The sequence below is a fragment of the Pecten maximus genome, chromosome 12, assembly GCF_902652985.1.
Source record: "Pecten maximus chromosome 12, xPecMax1.1, whole genome shotgun sequence".
NCBI classification, from domain to species: domain Eukaryota; kingdom Metazoa; phylum Mollusca; class Bivalvia; order Pectinida; family Pectinidae; genus Pecten; species Pecten maximus.
This window is the reverse complement of record NC_047026.1, coordinates 39,404,980-39,426,289: the sequence shown is the minus strand read 5'-3', so window position 1 is coordinate 39,426,289 and position 21,310 is coordinate 39,404,980. Positions and strand designations below refer to the sequence as shown.

General features: G+C 36.5%; 1 protein-coding gene across 1 annotated transcript; it reads right to left on the bottom strand.

The window, feature by feature from the left end:
* Positions 1-853: 853 nt before the first annotated feature.
* Positions 854-21,083, bottom strand: LOC117339505 (probable ATP-dependent RNA helicase DDX41). The gene is made up of 12 exons (XM_033901146.1): positions 20,956-21,083; positions 20,352-20,441; positions 16,825-17,041; positions 13,291-13,365; positions 12,828-12,888; positions 9,271-9,480; positions 8,882-9,035; positions 6,118-6,254; positions 5,141-5,303; positions 4,562-4,765; positions 3,219-3,315; positions 854-2,242 (listed from the first exon to the last, which is right to left on the bottom strand). The coding sequence occupies exons 1-12, from the start codon at positions 20,974-20,976 to the stop codon at positions 1,773-1,775; spliced, it is 1,899 nt and encodes a 632-aa protein (XP_033757037.1). The 5' UTR covers positions 20,977-21,083; the 3' UTR covers positions 854-1,772.
* Between the last annotated feature and the right edge of the window lie 227 nt (positions 21,084-21,310).

Sequence of the window (21,310 nt, the reverse complement as noted above, 5' to 3'; positions counted from 1 at the left end):
TATACAAGTGTGCATTGTATATATGTCACAGGGCAAACCTCAGATGTCCTGCTGGTTCGCGTCATTATATCAGACCGGAGACAAATACAACAATAAAACCCCTGCAACACAAAAGGCCTGAATTAATCAAATGGACAAAAGTTGGCCTCGCGACAACTAACTGAACAAAATTTACAATCCTGAGCATTTTGTTTATATAGAAGAATTACTACATATAGTATAGTTTGATCTCTGTAACATCGAAAATGATTTGAGGTAATTATAATCAATAGAATGTAACTTCAATAGCCTTTCATCCAAGGTTAATTTTGATCAAACATACATGCTCTCCAGATTGTTAGTTATGTTTTTAAGGCGTTTATAGATATTTTGTTATATTGATCTCTGTGACCTTGGATATGGTTCAAGTTAATTAATTTAAGCAAACTTGATAGTTCTTCACCTCAATATCGCTACTGGTTCAATGTCATCCCAGGCTCTCTCTACATATATATTGGGAAGAAGTTTAAAGTAAAATGTCGATATTGTCCTTTAACGAGTTACAATTTGTTTGTTTTTGTTTAACGTCCTATTAACAGCCAGGGTCATTTAATGACTTGCCAGGTTTTGGAGGTGGAGGAAAGCCGGAGTACATGTACCTAGAGAAAAACCACCGGCCTACAGTCAGTACCTGGCAACTGCCCCACGTAGGTTTCGAACTCGCAACCCAGAGGTGGAGGGCTAGTGAAAAGTGTCAGGACACCTTAACCACTCGGCCACCGCGGCCAAATGTATTTGTTATGTAAGGGACTAAAAGTATCTGGGGGTATATTCAGACTATATTGTGGACCTGACAAAAAAGAACAGTTTCATATTCATTATAAACATCTTTAATATGATGACATCATTTGTTTTTCAAATACAAATGTGCACATATGTATAGAGAAAAATCAATAGTTTCCTGTTGAAGATTGGGTAGACCTATACTCCACAACTATCACAGAATACAGTATAATGTATAATCTGATACATGATTGAAATGTAGGCGACTTCAATGGATCCATTATTTTATAAACTTCGTATGGGGACTTAACATTGTTTCCAATGTAGTAAGGAGTGTTAAATTCATAGCCACTTTTTAATGCAAATGATAATATTCATGAGGAGAATGTACAGCGTGACACAGCGAAAAAATATGTCGGTTCTCTGTAAGATAAAGCCTGACATTTGAGTAAAATTGAATTTATACCATTACAAATTGCAATCCATTTATTCTCTTACTGATCAGAAGCAATTAACTTTATAATAACAAAACTATCCAATGTCAGAGTATGACATCACAGAAATATCATCTCAACACAAGTACTGCACCATACTACTAAACTTCAAAATAGATGATTTTGGTGGCAAACAATACAAAAATACAATGTTATAACATACATTACTGATGAAGTGCACATGGGAAATCTTTATGTAATATCAGAGAGATATACACAACTCTGTGTGATATCTGCAATTCAACATAGTTGTGAATGATGTACAAGTCTTATAATCACCACTTCAAACTGCTTAAAATGAACCAGATCCAAATATTTACCAGTCGTCAGTGTTGTTTATAAATCAGACCCAGATATCTACCAGTCGTTAGTGTTGTTTATAAATCAGACCAAGATATCTACCAGTCGTCAGTGTTGTTTATAAATCAGACCCAGATATCTACCAGTCGTCAATGTTGTTTATAAATCAGACCAAGATATCCAAAATTCATCACAATGTTTTTCAGGATTAGATTTCTACCAGTCTGCACTGTTATTTGCGAGGTAGTCTCTGCGACCAATGTTCTGTGCCTGTTTGGTTTGGAGTGCCTCCAGTTTGGGACAATCTGAGATACGATGTCCGAGACCGCCACAATAAGAACATCCAACTTCTCCTCCAATGTCCAAGTATTTCTCACTCTCTGATGTCATGCCAGCCAAGAATGGTGGACAGTTTTGCTTGGCCTCAATCAACAGATGCTTCAAATCCAATAGAATACTCTCCTCCACTGTCTTGTTGATGAAGGTGGTCGCGATGCCAGTTTTACCACAACGCCCAGTACGTCCAATTCTATGGACGTAGTTTTCAATGTCCTCTGGCATGTCGTAGTTGACAACATGTTGGATGTCGGGAAAGTCGAGACCTTTGGAGGCCACATCTGTCGCTACCAATACATCCTTCTTGAAATGTTTGAATTGGTCAATGGAGCGTGTTCTTTCTTCTTGGTCTGTAACGGAGAAAACATAAAAACAATTTAATTTAATGATACATATATATATTTGCATGCATCAGTTTATGATCATATTGTATCTACATTTTCTCCTTTCTCTGCACATCTGTGTGGAACACAAATGGAGGTTATTCTTTCTTCATAAAACTCATTTTTAACAACTTTTTGTCCATATATAGATATAGTAACAATAATAAGTGCCCCCTCTGTAATCACCTTTTCAAATGCCCTGGACGCTTATTATGGCAAATACAGTAGGATCCAGAATGGAGGCAAGGATTTTTTTTAAGTAAATCATCACGAGATAAGCCAAAAACACTGTCAGTGTTAACAAGAGTACCGCGAACGGTACATAATACGCCCACCATGAAAATCGACGCACAGTTTATTTGAAGGAAAGAATTAACTATAAGCATGCACAATTGGGTGTGAAAAAGGAATATTATGGCACAAGATTAGTACGTGATTATAACATGCGGGTATAAGATGTCTCCAGAACTTGTTGCAAGGAACAACTGTTTTTTGACGGGAAATCTCCGGACAATGAAAGTTATATAAGATTTCTAAAAATAGTAACAGTGACCTAGACTCGCAAGTCACGACCTCGAAATTTGACTCGTCTCCAGAACTTGTTGCAAGGAACACCTGTATGAAGTTTCATTGAAGCGAGCATATAAAAACTGGTCAGTACCTTATTTCCCAACATAATTCATGTCACAATATATTTGATGAAGGCTTTGGAAATAGATTAAAAGTTCAAGTATCTGGGGTGTATTTCTTAAACTTGTGGTAACTTGGAATTTTAGACAATATTATCCAGCCTACACCTATCTAAGGACTGAACATATTAAAAGGTTATTTTGATTTCAAAATTATAAAGAACCCTCAAGCTAAATGTGACAAATAAGGATAATGTTCAAGCAGAGAAAACTGCAGCATTCAATTAGAACCTGCAAAAGGGCCATTAATTCACCTTTGCCACCATGAACTGCGACAGCCTCCACACCTTTCAACAGAAGATATTCGTGGATTGCATCTACATCTTGTTTCTTCTCCGCAAATATCAGCACCTGTAAAACAACAAATTAAAATAACTACATTTACAGGTGTGACTGTAGTCGGATATACTTACAGGTGTGACTGTATTGTCTGATATACTTACAGGTGTGACTGTATTGTCTGATATACTTACAGGTGTGACTGTATTGTCAGATATACTTACAGGTGTGACTGTATTGTCTGATATACTTACAGGTGTGACAGTATTGTCTGATATTGTCAGATATATACATACAAGTGTGACTGTATTGTCAGATATATACATACAGGTGTGACTGTATTGTCTGATATATTTATAGGTGTGACTACTCTCTGATATACATACAGGTGTGACTGTATTGTCTGATATACTTACAGGTGTGACTGTATTGTCTGATATACTTACAGGTGTGACTGTATTGTCTGATATACTTACAGGTGTGACTGTATTGTCTGATATACTGACAGGTGTGACTGTATTGTCTGATACACTTACAGGTGTGACTGTATTGTCTGATATACTTACAGGTGTGACTGTATTGTCAGATATACTTACAGGTGTGACTGTATTGTCTGATATACTTACAGGTGTGACAGTATTTTCTGATATTGTCAGATATATACATACAAGTGTGACTGTATTGTCAGATATATACATACAGGTGTGACTGTATTGTCTGATATATTTATAGGTGTGACTACTCTCTGATATACATACAGGTGTGACTGTATTGTCTGATATACTTACAGGTGTGACTGTATTGTCTGATATACTTACAGGTGTGACTGTATTGTCTGATATACTTACAGGTGTGACTGTATTGTCTGATATACTTACAGGTGTGACTGTATTGTCTGATATACTGACAGGTGTGACTGTATTGTCTGATACACTTACAGGTGTGACTGTATTGTCTGATATACTTACAGGTGTGACTATTGTCTGATATACTTACAGGTGTGACTGTATTGTGAGATTTACTTACAGGTGTGACTGTATTGTCTGATATACTTACAGGTGTGACTGTATTGTCAGATATACTTACAGGTGTGACTATTGTCTGATATACTTACAGGTGTGACTGTATTGTCAGATATACTTACAGGTGTGACTATTGTCTGATATACTTACAGGTGTGACTGTATTGTCAGATATACTTACAGGTGTGACTATTGTCTGATATACTTACAGGTGTGACTGTATTGTCAGATATACTTACAGGTGTGACTATTGTCTGATATACTGACAGGTGTGACTGTATTGTCTGATACACTTACAGGTGGGGCTGTTTTCTGTAAACATTCCAGAAGGTACATCATTTTGGCCTCCTGTTTGACATATTCCACTTCCTGAATGACATCTAAACTAGCGGCACCTGCTCGTCCCACATTAACAGTCACAGGTTTGACCAGCGCACTGCGAGCAAAGTTCTGGATCTTCTTAGGCATGGTGGCTGAAAACAGTAAAGTCTGCCTTTGGCTCTGAAAGAAGGAAAAATAACATATAGAGTGTGTCTACCCAATGAACATGAACTCCTACCCAAAGAACACGAACTGTCGTTGACCCTAGGCAGTGTCTGATCAGTAGATGATATGAAGTGTTTCAATATATAAGGTTTTTAATTATGAAGTCACCAAGTCCCCCCCCCCCCCATTAGTAAAACTCTTAATTCAGACTTGACAGGTGGCAATCTCTAGTATATTTAAGTTTAAAGAGGTTTTTTTTTATAATTCTTTTATTTTTTGACGATTTAGTACTCTGATTATCATCATCATCATCATCATCATGACGACAGCGATGATGCACAGAACTTTTTACAAGGGAATTCATCAGGTAGTAAGAATGCTTTGTTTTACCTTGAAGTAGGAAAAGATGGTCCTCACATCCTCCTCAAACCCCATGTCTATCATCCGATCAGCTTCGTCCATGGCCAGATATCGACAGACATCCAGAGTAATCATTTTCTTGTTAAGCATGTCCATCAGTCGGCCTGTCGTGGCAACAAGAATGTGTACCCCCCTAAAATGATAAATTATTAATACAATTAAACTGTTAGATATGTTTTCAATAACATTCAGGACAGATACTGTTAAGCTAATTTATTACATTTTTACCAGTGAAATATCAAAAATTATTCATTATATAAAAGTGATATTTTTCACTAGTGAAAAATATCACTTTTGCTGATTTGACCAATCAAGTTAATGATTAGAAAATACTAAAATAATTGACCAATCAGAAAGCCTGACATATATGTCAGCACCTGGACAGGGGGAACTACTTTTTTTGTTTACAAATTATCGCTGTAGGCCTAGTTAGCATACAGGGTAGGTTTTTCGTTGATAAAAAATGTAATAAAAAGAATATCTAACAGTGCCTTCAGTAATACCAAATATATTTCACTCGTGAAATATAATTGGTATTACTGAAGACACTGTTAGATATCCTCTATGTCTTAACTTCATATCCTCTATTACCACATCAAAATTTATTGAAGGAAATCATTAAAGGGACATAGCTCCTTGTTAGGGATCAAATTCAGCAATTTTGCATCAGCTAACAAAGTATGAAATCATTTAATGAATCAAAAAGGAATGAAAACAGTGAGTGCAATGTTTTGCACGGTCCTTCTCTTCAGCAAAGAATGCAAATGACTGCAATCTTGATACAATATCTGTTTTTCAATTTTACCATTTTTGTATAATTTTTGATTTTTTTTTTTAAATTTTAAGCCAAATTAAGCTTTAAATCATACATGTACTAATAAAGATGAGTTAATAAATGTTTTACATCAAACTGAACCAATGTATAGTCTATCATAGGTAGTACTCACGCCTTGATGACCTCCAGCTGCTCCTTGACGGACACACCTCCAATACATAAACCACATCTAAGCAGGGGGAAGCCCTCATCTGCCAGGCACTGACTGTAGTACTGAATTATCTCATGTGTTTGTCGTGCCAGCTCTCTCTGTAAATAAATTATCATTTTGGTATTCATTAATGACTGATTATAAGTATTTACCAATATCTATTATCATATCAAATCACTGTTGTCAGATAATTAATGTTTTATATTATGTCACTTCATAACACTGTTCTCTGAAAATGTCTTTATCAATATCTAATTATACACTAAGTTTTTTTACTTTTTTACAGAAATATATGATGCTCAAACTATATGGATAAAAAGTTCAGCAACACAATACAATAAGTATACTGAGTATTGCTAAGGCAACACATGTCCCTAACCAGCCCCACTAGCTATTATAGTCCTTTACAGGTGTCTGAAGTTTGATCCAAATCCCTCAAGGAATGAAGCTGATGGAGTGCTGATAAACTTTGTTGTTATGTACAAACAATGTATGTACAAATAGGACGGACAGAGGAAAGCGATAGGGACATATGATGAGACCATAGGGTCCCTTACCCTATAATTATATATACTTACTGAGGGACATATGATGAGACCATAGGGTCCCTCCCCTATAATTATGTATACTTACTGAGGGACATATAATGAGACCATAGGGTCCCTCTCTATAATGATATATACTTACTGAGGGACATATGATGAGACCATAGGGCCCCTCCCCTATAATTATATATACTTACTGAGGGACATATGATGAGACCATAGGGCCCCTCCCCTATAATTATATATACTTACTGAGGGACATATAATGAGACCATAGGGTCCCTCCCCTATAATTATATATACTTACTGAGGGACATATGATGAGACCATAGGGTCCCTCCCCTATAATTATATATACTTACTGAGGGACATATAATGAGACCATAGGGTCCCCTCCCTATAATTATATATACTTACTGAGGGACATATGATGAGACCATAGGGCCCCTCCCCTATAATTATATATACTTACTGAGGGACATATGATGAGACCATAGGGCCCCTCCCCTATAATTATATATACTTACTGAGGGACATATGATGAGACCATAGGCCCCTCCCCTATAATTATATATACTTACTGAGGGACATATGATGAGACCATAGGGCCCCTCCCCTATAATTATATATACTTACTGAGGGACATATGATGAGACCATAGGGTCCCTCCCCTATAATTATATATACTTACTGAGGGACATATGATGAGACCATAGGGCCCCTCCCCTATAATTATATATACTTACTGAGGGACATATGATGAGACCATAGGGCCCCTCCCCTATAATTATATATACTTACTGAGGGACATATGATGAGACCATAGGGTCCCTCCCCTATAATTATATATACTTACTGAGGGACATATGATGAGACCATAGGGCCCCTCCCCTATAATTATATATACTTACCGAGGGACATATGATGAGACCATAGCACCCCTCCCCTATAATTATATATACTTACTGAGGGACATATGATGAGACCATAGGGTCCCTCCCCTATAATTATATATACTTACTGAGGGACATATGAGACCATAGGGCCCCTCCCCTATAATTATATATACTTACTGAGGGACATATGATGAGACCATAGGGCCCCTCCCCTATAATTATATATACTTACTGAGGGACATATGATGAGACCATAGGGCCCCTCCCCTATAATTATATATACTTACTGAGGGACATATGATGAGACCATAGGGTCCCTCCCCTATAATTATATATACTTACTGAGGGACATATGATGAGACCATAGCGTCCCTCCCCTATAATTATATATACTTACTGAGGGACATATGATGAGACCATAGGGTCCCTCCCCTATAATTATATATACTTACTGAGGGACATATGATGAGACCATAGGGCCCCTCCCCTATAATTATATATACTTACTGAGGGACATATGATGAGACCATAGGGTCCCTCTCCCTATAATTATATATACTTACTGAGGGACATATAATGAGACCATAGGGCCCCTCCCCTATAATTATATATACTTACTGAGGGACATATGATGAGACAATAGCGCCCCTCCCCTATAATTATATATACTTACTGAGGGACATATGATGAGACCATAGGGCCCCTCCCCTATAATTATATATACTTACTGAGGGACATATGATGAGACCATAGGGCCCCTCCCCTATAATTATATATACTTACTGAGGGACATATGATGAGATCATAGGGTCCCTCCCCTATAATTATATATACTTACTGAGGGACATATAATGAGACCACAGGGTCCCTATCCTATAATTATATATACTTACCGAGGGACATATGATGAGACCATAGGGCCCCTCCCCTATAATTATATATACTTACTGAGGGACATATGATGAGACCATAGGGCCCCTCCCCTATAATTATATATACTTACTGAGGGACATATGATGAGACCATAGGGTCCCTCCCTTATAATTATATATACTTACTGAGGGACATATGATGAGACCATAGGGTCCCTCCCCTATAATTATATATACTTACTGAGGGACATATGATGAGACCATAGGGTCCCTCCCCTATAATTATATATACTTACTGAGGGACATATGATGAGACCATAGGGTTGCTCCCCTATAATTATACATGTATAAACTTACTGAGGGACATATGATGAGACCATTGGGTTCCTTCCCTATAATTATATATACTTACTGAGGGACATATGATGAGACCATAGGGCCCCTCTCCTTTGATGAAGGGTAAGCGTTTCTCCTGCTCCAGAGAAAACATGATAATTGGCAGAGTAAACACAAGTGTCTTCCCAGATCCTGTGAACGCTATACCGATCATGTCTCGGCCCAACAACCTGTAAAACCAGACCAATCAATAATTAGACAAATTAGGAGTACACCTAATTAAACAGGTCCAGCATGATGTAAAGATTTAATCCTCGATTACATCATAACATGGAAAAAAACTCTTAATAGATCTCACACTCAAGTGTCTCACTTCAGCTGAAAACACTGGAATAAAGAAAGTTCCATTTTCAAAATAGTGACTTGTGATTACGATGTATGGAGAACTGTGACCTATGACCTTACACAGTAGGTATCCCTTGAATCTGTATGGGTGTTGGCTTTGTGATGCCTTTCTTCTTCAGCCCATTAATAACTGCCTTGGGGAACTTCATTTCCTTAAAGTTGGCTATAGGTGGGGGAAGGTCTTCTCCCTCCACTAGAATGTGCATCTTCTTACGCAGACGCTCGTGTCGTGCTTTGCTCAATTCTCGGATGCAACGGGGTGGCTGCCACCTGAAAACATTTCAAATAATCAGTAGTATGAAGGTGCATGTGAGTACATGTCAGTTAAACTGTGTAACATCTGGGACTAGAGTAAACCCAGACATAAAGTTAATGATTACATCTATCTGGACGTATACCTCCATCCTTTTTGTCTAATGTTATTTCATCTCAATCCTTTTTGTCTAATAGCTGGTTATTTTATCTCAATCCTTTTTGTCTAATAGCTGGTTATTTTAACAAGGTGCCAATTTTAGCTAATTTAGTGACCAAATTTGCAATGCTAAAACATGAATCGCTTAACATTAACATCAATAAAATTCTCCATAAATATAACACCCACATATATAGTGCAGATTGTTCTTACATGGAACATACAAAGTTGGAAATCATTTCAGGTGGTATGTACATGTCATGTATGTATACACAGTACTATACAAACCAGCTACTGGCCGTATCGTGATGGGATTCGGGACTGTACTGTTTTATCATCTTATATCAGAATAAAGAATAAACGAACAAATAATTTCTGTATAGCTTTGATTAGTAGGTACTTACTTTCCTCAGCACTAAAAAAGTTATTGTAGGTTGAACAATCGCTAAAATTAAACATGATGAAATTTAACCCATGAATTTTTACATCAAAGTGTTAAATTTTTCACTCACTAAAATAACCCCGAATATGGTACAAGAGGCCCAATTAGCTTTCATGATCATTGCCCACCTGTTCTACAAAATAGAAAATTTTGTTGGAAGATGTACTTTATATGTTATTTAAAAGTTGATTTAGGTTGCAGCATATTTTTAAATGATTAGTTTAGCTGATGTTAAGCCTCTTGTTGGCTTGGAAGGAACTTACGAGGGGGTCTTACTGTTGGAGCACCCAGATAAAACCCTTGTCAGGTCGAACAGGTAATCCACATACCTTTACTTGTCTAATTAATACTCAGATAAAACCCTTGTCAGGTCGGACAGGTAATCCTCACAACTTTACTTGTCTAATTAATACTCAGATAAAACCCTTGTCAGGTCGGACAGGTAATCAACATACCTTTACTTGTCTAATTAATACTCAGATAAAACCCTTGTCAGGTCGGACAGGTAATCAACATACCTTTACTTGTCTAATTAATACTCAGATAAAACCCTTGTCAGGTCGGACAGGTAATCCACATACCTTTACTTGTCTAATTAATACTCAGATAAAACCCTTGTCAGGTCGGACAGGTAATCCTCACAACTTTACTTGTCTAATTAATACCCAGATAAAACATTTGTCAGGTCGGACAGGTAATCAACATACCTTTACTTGTCTAATTAGTACTCAGATAAAACCCTTGTCAGGTCGGACAGGTAATCAACATACCTTTACTTGTCTAATTAGTACTCAGATAAAACCCTTGTCAGGTCCGACAGGTAATCAACATACCTTTACTTGTCTAATTAATACTCAGATAAAACCCTTGTCAGGTCGGACAGGTAATCAACATACCTTTACTTGTCTAATTAATACCCAGATAAAACATTTGTCAGGTCGGACAGGTAATCAACATACCTTTACTTGTCTAATCAATACTCGGATAAAACCCTTGTCAGGTCGGACAGGTAATCCACAAACCTTTACTTGTCTAATTAGTACTCAGATAAAACCTGTCAGGTCGGACAGGTAATCCACAAACCTTTACTTGTCTAATTAATACTCAGATAAAACCCTTGTCAGGTCAGACAGGTAATCAACATACATTGTACCTTTACTTGTCTAATTAATACTCAGATAAAACCCTTGTCAGGTCGGACAGGTAATCAACATACCTTTACTTGTCTAATTAATACTCAGATAAAACATTTGTCAGGTCGGACAGGTAATCCACAAACCTTTACTTGTCTAATTAATACTCAGATAAAACCCTTGTCAGGTCGGACAGGTAATCCACATACCTTTACTTGTCTAATTAATACTCAGATAAAACCCTTTGTCAGGTCGGACAGGTAATCCACATAGCTTTACTTGTCTAATTAATACTCAGATAAAACCCTTGTCAGGTCGGACAGGTAATCAACATACCTTTACTTGTCTAATTAATACTCAGATAAAACCCTTGTCAGGTCGGACAGGTAATCCACATAGCTTTACTTGTCTAATTAATACTCAGATAAAACCCTTGTCAGGTCGGACAGGTAATCAACATACCTTTACTTGTCTAATTACTACTCAGATAAAACCCTTGTCAGGTCGGACAGGTAATCAACATAGCTTTACTTGTCTAATTACTACTCAGATAAAACCCTTGTCAGTTCGGACAGGTAATCAACATACCTTTACTTGTCTAATTAATACTCAGATAAAACCCTTGTCAGGTCGGACAGGTAATCAACATACCTTTACTTGTCTAATTAATACTCAGATAAAACCCTTGTCAGGTCGGACAGGTAATCAACATACCTTTACTTGTCTAATTAATACTCAGATAAAACCCTTGTCAGGTCGGACAGATAATCCAGATACCTTTACTTGTCTAATTAATACCCAGATAAAACCCTTGTCAGGTCGGACAGATAATCCAGATACCTTTACTTGTCTAATTAATACTCAGATAAAACCCTTGTCTGGTCGGACAGGTAATCAACATACCTTTACTTGTCTAATTAATACTCAGATAAAACCCTTGTCTGGTCGGACAGGTAATCAACATACCTTTACTTGTCTAATTAATACTCAGATAAAACCCTTGTCTGGTCGGACAGGTAATCCAGATACCTTTACTTGTCTAATTAATACCCAGATAAAACCCTTGTCAGGTCGGACAGGTAATCAACATACCTTTACTTGTCTAATTCCTGAAGCAAAGCCGGGTTGCCAAGGTGAATGTGACAGTATTACACTGAACCACCTGTCCATCCATTCAATATCTATTGTAACAGATTTACGTCACAGACATGGATCCAAAGTTCAAGTTAATAGCCCTTATTTCACCAACAAACTCTGCAGCCATTTACCTCAGCACATCACTTGCCAAATATTATGACCCTGACTTCTTAGTTATTTAGATATTGGTTAAAGATATCAACCCATTTGACCCCTGTGACATTGAAAGTAGGATAAGTATATAATGTACATTCTTTTAACAAAATATGTAGCTATATATAGCCCTACACCCCATTAAGCTACTGGGCCAATGTCATGACTCTAGGCCTCTTGATCATTGAAAACAAATCTATTGAACTTGTTTGAGTTTAGTGTGTTTCCTGACCTTGACAACAGTGTGTTTCCTGACCTTGACAACAGTGTGCTTTTCTATGTTAAAGTGTGTGTTGGTATGTGTATAGAATGTTAATCACTGTGTATTTATCACACATACCCTGTCTTGATGGCTTCCTGGTACTGTATACCTTTAGCTAACTCGGCCACACCCATCAAAGCTGTCCAAGAAAACAATTAGACTTACAGGCTTACACTAATTATAATATTTCATTAGCCAGGCTTACACTAATTATAATATTTCATCAACCAGGCTTACACTAATTACGATATTTCATCAACCAGACTGACCACAATTATAATATTTCATTAGCCAGGCTTACACTAATTATAATATTTCATCAACCAGGCTCACCACAATTGTAATATTTCATCAACCAGGCTTACACTAATTATGATATTTCATTAATCAGGCTCACCACAATTGTAATATTTCATTAACCAGGCGTACACTAATTATGATATTTATATTAATCAGGCTTACACTAATTATGGTATTTCATTAGCCAGGCTAAATCATTCTTAGTAATGTTTTTTGTCATACTTTGATGATCGATCAATACCTGTTTTTTCAGCAACACTTTCCAAAATTCTTTCTTCCTCTTTGAGTAGTTTTTCTCGAGCTGTTTCTTTCTTAGCTGAAACATGAGCAAACAAAAAAAATTATAACTTTTTGATAAACAAACAAAGGCAAAATACCTAGTATACATATCACATTCAGAGAAGGTGAATGTTCTACAGTACAAATCAAACCTCTACATGTATGTCATACCTTAAGACAGGGTGAATGTCCTACAGTACAGATCTAACCTCTATATCATACCTTAAGACAGGGTGAATGTTCTACAGTACAGATCTAACCTCTATATCATACCTTAAGACAGGGTGAATGTTCTACAGTACAGATCTAACCTCTATATAATACCTTAAGACAGGGTGAATGTCCTACAGTACAGATCTAACCTCTATATCATACCTTAAGACAGGGTGAATGTCCTACAGTACAGATCTAACCTCTATATCATACCTTAAGACAGGGTGAATGTTCTACAGTACAGATCTAACCTCTATATCATACCTTAAGACAGGGTGAATGTTCTACAGTACAGATCAAACCTCTATATCATACCTTAAGACAGGGTGAATGTTCTACAGTACAGATCTAACCTCTATATCATACCTTAAGACAGGGTGAATGTCCTACAGTACAGATCTAACCTCTATATCATACCTTAAGACAGGGTGAATGTTCTACAGTACAGATCAAACCTCTATATCATACCTTAAGACAGGGTGAATGTTCTACAGTACAGATCAAACCTCTATATCATACCTTAAGACAGGGTGAATGTTCTACAGTACAGATCTAACCTCTATATCCTACCTTAAGACAGGGTGAATGTCCTACAGTACAAATCTAACCTCTATATCCTACCGTCAGACAGGGTGAATGTTCTACAGTACAGATCTAACCTCTATATCCTATGTATACCTTAAGACAGGGTGAATGTCCTACAGTACAGATCAAACCTCTATATCATACCTTAAGACAGGGTGAATGTCCTACAGTACAGATCAAACCTCTATATCATACCTTAAGACAGGGTGAATGTCCTACAGTACAGATCAAACCTCTATATCATACCTTAAGACAGGGTGAATGTCCTACAGTACAGATCTAACCTCTATATCATACCTTAAGACAGGGTGAATGTTCTACAGTACAGATCAAACCTCTATATCATACCTTAAGACAGGGTGAATGTCCTACAGTACAGATCTAACCTCTATATCATACCTTAAGACAGGATGAATGTTCTACAGTACAGATCTAACCTCTATATCATACCTTAAGACAGGGTGAATGTTCTACAGTACAGATCTAACCTCTATATCATACCTTTAGACAGGGTGAATGTCCTACAGTACAGATCTAACCTCTATATCTTACCTTAAGACAGGGTGAATGTTCTACAGTACAGATCAAACCTCTATATCATACCTTAAGACAGGGTGAATGTTCTACAGTACAGATCTAACCTCTATATCATACCTTATAAGACAGGGTGAATGTTCTACAGTACAGATCTAACCTCTATATCATACCTTAAGACAGGGTGAATGTCCTACAGTACAGATCTAACCTCTATATCATACCTTAAGACAGGGTGAATGTCCTACAGTACAGATCTAACCTCTATATCTTACCTTAAGACAGGGTGAATGTTCTACAGTACAGATCAAACCTCTATATCATACCTTAAGACAGGGTGAATGTTCTACAGTACAGATCTAACCTCTATATCATACCTTATAAGACAGGGTGAATGTTCTACAGTACAGATCTAACCTCTATATCATACCTTAAGACAGGGTGAATGTCCTACAGTACAGATCTAACCTCTATATCATACCTTAAGACAGGGTGAATGTTCTACAGTACAGATCAAACCTCTATATCATACCTTAAGACAGGGTGAATGTTCTACAGTACAGATCTAACCTCTATATCATACCTTAAGACAGGGTGAATGTTCTACAGTACAGATCTAACCTCTATATCATACCTTAAGACAGGGTGAATGTTCTACAGTACAGATCTAACCTCTATATCATACCTTAAGACAGGGTGAATGTTCTACAGTACAGATCTAACCTCTATATCATACCTTAAGACAGGGTGAATGTTCTACAGTACAGATCTAACCTCTATATCATACCTTAAGACAGGGTGAATGTCCTACAGTACAGATCTAACCTCTATATCATACCTTAAGACAGGGTGAATGTCCTACAGTACAGATCTAACCTCTATATCATACCTTAAGACAGGGTGAATGTCCTACAGTACAGATCAAACCTCTATATCATACCTTAAGACAGGGTGAATGTTCTACAGTACAGATCAAACCTCTATATCATACCTTAAGACAGGGTGAATGTCCTACAGTACAGATCTAACCTCTATATCATACCTTAAGACAGGGTGAATGTCCTACAGTACAGATCTAACCTCTATATCATACCTTAAGACAGGGTGAATGTCCTACAGTACAGATCTAACCTCTATATCATACCTTAAGACAGGGTGAATGTCCTACAGTACAGATCTAACCTCTATATCATACCTTAAGACAGGGTGAATGTTCTACAGTACAGATCTAACCTCTATATCATACCTTAAGACAGGGTGAATGTCCTACAGTACAGATCTAACCTCTATATCATACCTTAAGACAGGGTGAATGTCCTACAGTACAGATCTAACCTCTATATCATACCTTAAGACAGGGTGAATGTTCTACAGTACAGATCTAACCTCTATATCATACCTTAAGACAGGGTGAATGTCCTACAGTACAGATCAAACCTCTATATCATACCTTAAGACAGGGTGAATGTCCTACAGTACAGATCTAACCTCTATATCATACCTTAAGACAGGGTGAATGTCCTACAGTACAGATCTAACCTCTATATCATACCTTAAGACAGGGTGAATGTCCTACAGTACAGATCAAACCTCTATATCATACCTTAAGACAGGGTGAATGTCCTACAGTACAGATCTAACCTCTATATCATACCTTAAGACAGGGTGAATGTCCTACAGTACAGATCTAACCTCTATATCATACCTTAAGACAGGGTGAATGTCCTACAGTACAGATCTAACCTCTATATCATACCTTAAGACAGGGTGAATGTCCTACAGTACAGATCTAACCTCTATATCATACCTTAAGACAGGGTGAATGTCCTACAGTACAGATCTAACCTCTATATCATACCTTAAGACAGGGTGAATGTTCTACAGTACAGATCAAACCTCTATATCCTACCTTAAGACAGGGTGAATGTCCTACAGTACAGATCAAACCTCTATATGCTACCTTAAGACAGGGTGAATGTCCTACAGTACAGATCTAACCTCTATATCATACCTTAAGACAGGGTGAATGTCCTACAGTACAGATCTAACCTCTATATCATACCTTAAGACAGGGTGAATGTCCTACAGTACAGATCAAACCTCTATATCATACCTTCTGACAGGGTGAATGTCCTACAGTACAGATCTAACCTCTATATCATACCTTCTGCTTTCTTTTTCAGTTCACTATGTTGATCCAGTAGACTGATGTGTGACCTTTCCCCTGCTTCCTGATTTTCCTCCTCCTCTTCCTCCTCACTGGTATTTCCATCTTCCCTGTCTGAGGCCTCTGACCCTTCAGAAGTGCTTTGTTTCATCGCCTCCTCTTCCTCCTTGATTAGGGCGGCAGCTCGTCCAATTCGTAGCTCAACATGCTGCAGCTGCCAAAACAAGAGTGTTACTGTATACATTGGCTAGATTATGGCATCAGTCACATTGTGCATTTTTTATTAAGACTCTGGCCATCAGTAAGAATGGACATTTTGAATAGATTCTGTCTATCAGTAAGAATTAATGGACATTTTAGTTAGCTAGACTGTGTACAAAATTGGAATGAACATTTCAATTAGACTGTTTAAAAATTGAGATGGACATGCAGTGCTCCGGAGAACTTTTGAACAGGTGGCGTTTTTACCCAAACCTTAGGGAAATGGTGGGTTTTTTCACTTGTATCTTAAGAAAGTGGAGTGTACCTCTATCTTCAAAACATAACTTTTACTTCTCACAATTTTCAATACATTTGCTATTGATATGGAAAGTTAGTTTAGAGTTCATGTTACAATACATAGATCTAGGATATATAATTATATAATATTGGTTAATATATATATATTTTTGTTGTCTTTTATTTAATTCAAGCATTTTTAGCAATTGCAGAAATGTGATCTAAAAATTCTTGTCACATCGTTGAATGTTTAGACCATTTTTAGTAAAGACAACGATGTGAGGTTTAGACCATTTTTTAGTAAAGACAATGTCTTTCTCAAATTCAAATTCAAAATCAAAACATGACACACATTTCAAATTAAAATTGTTATGTACATACACGGCCCATCTAATTGATGGGCCTAAAAGTAATACTTTGTCCATGTTCGAGTAACATTAGGTCCGTGAATCATCGTTTCATGTTTAGATAAAGTTCAGTGATTGTTCCTACCTATAACTTGTTATATCTTTGATATATGTTTCGTCTCCTGTTCAGACTTTATTCCCTTCTGCGAAAACTGCGTGCAGAAATGTATAACCAGTGGTTGTCCCTTGGAAAGCACCATTTTTGTTACTATTCATGATCGTCTAAATGCTTTACATTAACACGCTTATCTGACAAGCGTCAATGTGACATGAATTATAGCAAGTATCTGGATTTTGCCTGCATGATTGATGCATGCAAGTATGAGTATTTTGCTTGAGTTATTTGCGAAGAATTGTGCGTGAATACGCATTCAAGCAGGCTATCTGGAGCACTGGACATGTATTTAATCAGACTCTGTTGCCATCAGGAAGAATAAAAATATTTGTCCTTCAGTAAGAATGAACATTTTTATTATACTCTGTACACCAGTAGGAATGAACATTTTTATTATACTCTTTACACCAGTAGGAATGAACAGTTTTATTATACTCTGTACACCAGTAGGAATGAACAGTTTTATTATACTCTTTACACCAGTAGGAATGAACATTTTTATTATACTCTGTACACCAGTAGGAATGAACATTTTTATTATACTCTGTACACCAGTAGGAATGGACATTTTTATTATACTCTGTACACCAGTAGGAATGGACAGTTTTATTATACTCTGTACACCAGTAGGAATGAACAGTTTTATTATACTCTGTACACCAGTAGGAATGAACAGTTTTATTATACTCTGTACACCAGTAGGAATGGACAGTTTTATTATACTCTGTATACCAGTCGGAATGGACATTTTTATTATACTCTGTACACCAGTAGGAATGAACAGTTTTATTATACTCTGTACACCAGTAGGAATGGACATTTTTATTTATATACTCTGTACACCAGTAGGAATGAACAGTTTTATTATACTCTGTACACCAGTAGGAATGGACATTTTTATTTATATACTCTGTACACCAGTAGGAATGGACATTTTTATTTATATACTCTGTTCACCAGTAGGAATGGACATTTTTATTATACTCTGTACACCAGTAGGAATGAACAGTTTTATTATACTCTTTACACCAGTAGGAATGAACATTTTTATTATACTCTGTACACCAGTAGAAATGAACATTTTTATTATACTCTGTACATCAGTAGGAATGGAGATTTTTTTATTATACTCTGTACATCAGTAGGAATGGACAGTTTTATTATACTCTGTACACCAGTAGGAATGAACAGTTTTATTATACTCTGTACACCAGTAGGAATGGACATTTTTATTATACTCTGTACACCAGTAGGAATGGACATTTTTATTATACTCTGTATACCAGTAGGAATGGACAGTTTTATTATACTCTGTACATGTACACCAGTAGGAATGGACATTTTTATTATACTCTGTACACCAGTAGGAATGGACAGTTTTATTATACTCTGTACATCAGTAGGAATGGACATTTTTATTATACTCTGTACACCAGTAGGAATGGACAGTTTTATTATACTCTGTACATCAGTAGGAATGGACATTTTTATTATACTCTGTACACCAGTAGGAATGGAGATTTTTTTTATTATACTCTGTACATCAGTAGGAATGGACAGTTTTATTATACTCTGTACACCAGTAGGAATGAACATTTTTATTATACTCTGTACATGTACACCAGTAGGAATGGACAGTTTTATTATACTCTGTACATCAGTAAGAATGAACATTTTCATTATACTCTGTACACCAGTAGGAATGGACAGTTTTATTATACTCTGTACACCAGTAGGAATGGACATTTTTATTATACTCTGTACACCAGTAGGAATGAACAGTTTTATTATACTCTGTACACCAGTAGGAATGGACAGTTTTATTATACTCTGTACACCAGTAGGAATGGACAGTTTTATTATACTCTGTACACCAGTAGGAATGAACTGTTTTATTATACTCTGTACATGTACACCAGTAGGAATGGACATTTTTATTATACTCTGTACACCAGTAGGAATGGACAGTTTTATTATACTCTGTACACCAGTAGGAATGGACAGTTTTATTATACTCTGTACACCAGTAGGAATGAACTGTTTTATTATACTCTGTACACCAGTAGGAATGGACAGTTTTATTATACTCTGTACACCAGTAGGAATGGACAGTTTTATTATACTCTGTACACCAGTAGGAATGGACATTTTTATTATACTCTGTACATCAGTAGGAATGAACATTTTTATTATACTCTGTACATCAGTAGGAATGAACAGTTTTATTATACTCTGTACACCAGTAGGAATGAACTGTTTTATTATACTCTGTACACCAGTAGGAATGAACATTTTTATTTGTTCTATCACTAATGATTTTACATTAAAAAAATACCTGAATCATTGATATCTTGGGCTTATTTTAGCTACTATTTTTCTGTATATCTCTCAATCAAATAAAACCATAATGATACAATGCAGTACTAAATTGAAATGACACTGATGATGATGAGTAACTTATGATGATGAATACTAATTTACTTCTATAATACAAGTAGTTATACCTGTGCCTTTTTGCGCTGTTTGATGGGTATGTAAGGGACATAATTCTCATCATCAGAAGACTCCTCCGACTGCTTTTCCGATATTTTCCTCTAAAAGTGTAATGCACATCATGAGATCATGAAAACGAAATGCGAGTCACATTTAAAGAATGTACTCTATATGTACACTACAGTTATGTCAGTTTGGAAATTAACTTCTAGTCGATTAATGACAATATATGATATGCAGTCTTATAAGCTTGTACACAATAATATATACTTTTCAGCTGAAATCATGTTTAATCAACATATTTTTTACTGTACATATGCACAGACCACAAGTTAAATACTCCTACTGAAATCTGAACAACCTTAATCAAATTACAACTGTACACATGTTCAAACAGTAAAATCTGATTGATATATATGATAGTAGTGGAACTGATGGGGATGTTGGTACACGTATACGTAAGTGCTGGAGTTCAGTGGTCCTTGGTTTGTCTGTTTGTTACAATGCTACACTGGAATACCACAAGGTAGATTTAAGGAAACATCAAAACCCTTCGAACTGTCGGATCAGCAACTATTTGTTGATTTCATTAGACTATTTTCGTGTTGAACTTACCCGCCGACTTTGAGAAGACATCGCTACAGAATAGTCTACATAACTAGCTACGACGACAGTACGTTTTCTTTTGAAATTTGTAAACACGCTGAACACTTCAAACGTTTCTGTGATCAAGATTTTACAGAATCAGGGTAGTTCTAAAACACGGAAAAAGGAGTAGCGGATGAAAAAACTCTAAACTCACGTCACTGAATAGTTTCCTTTTAATGATTTAATAGACCATGGTTACTTCGCCTTCAAAATCACAGGAATCTTGTGATTTTTTTTCTAGCAGAGGAAAAAATAACTAAATGTAGGCCTACAGTAGAACAGAGGTCTCTGAGTAGAATAAACGTTTTCAGGGAGATAACTC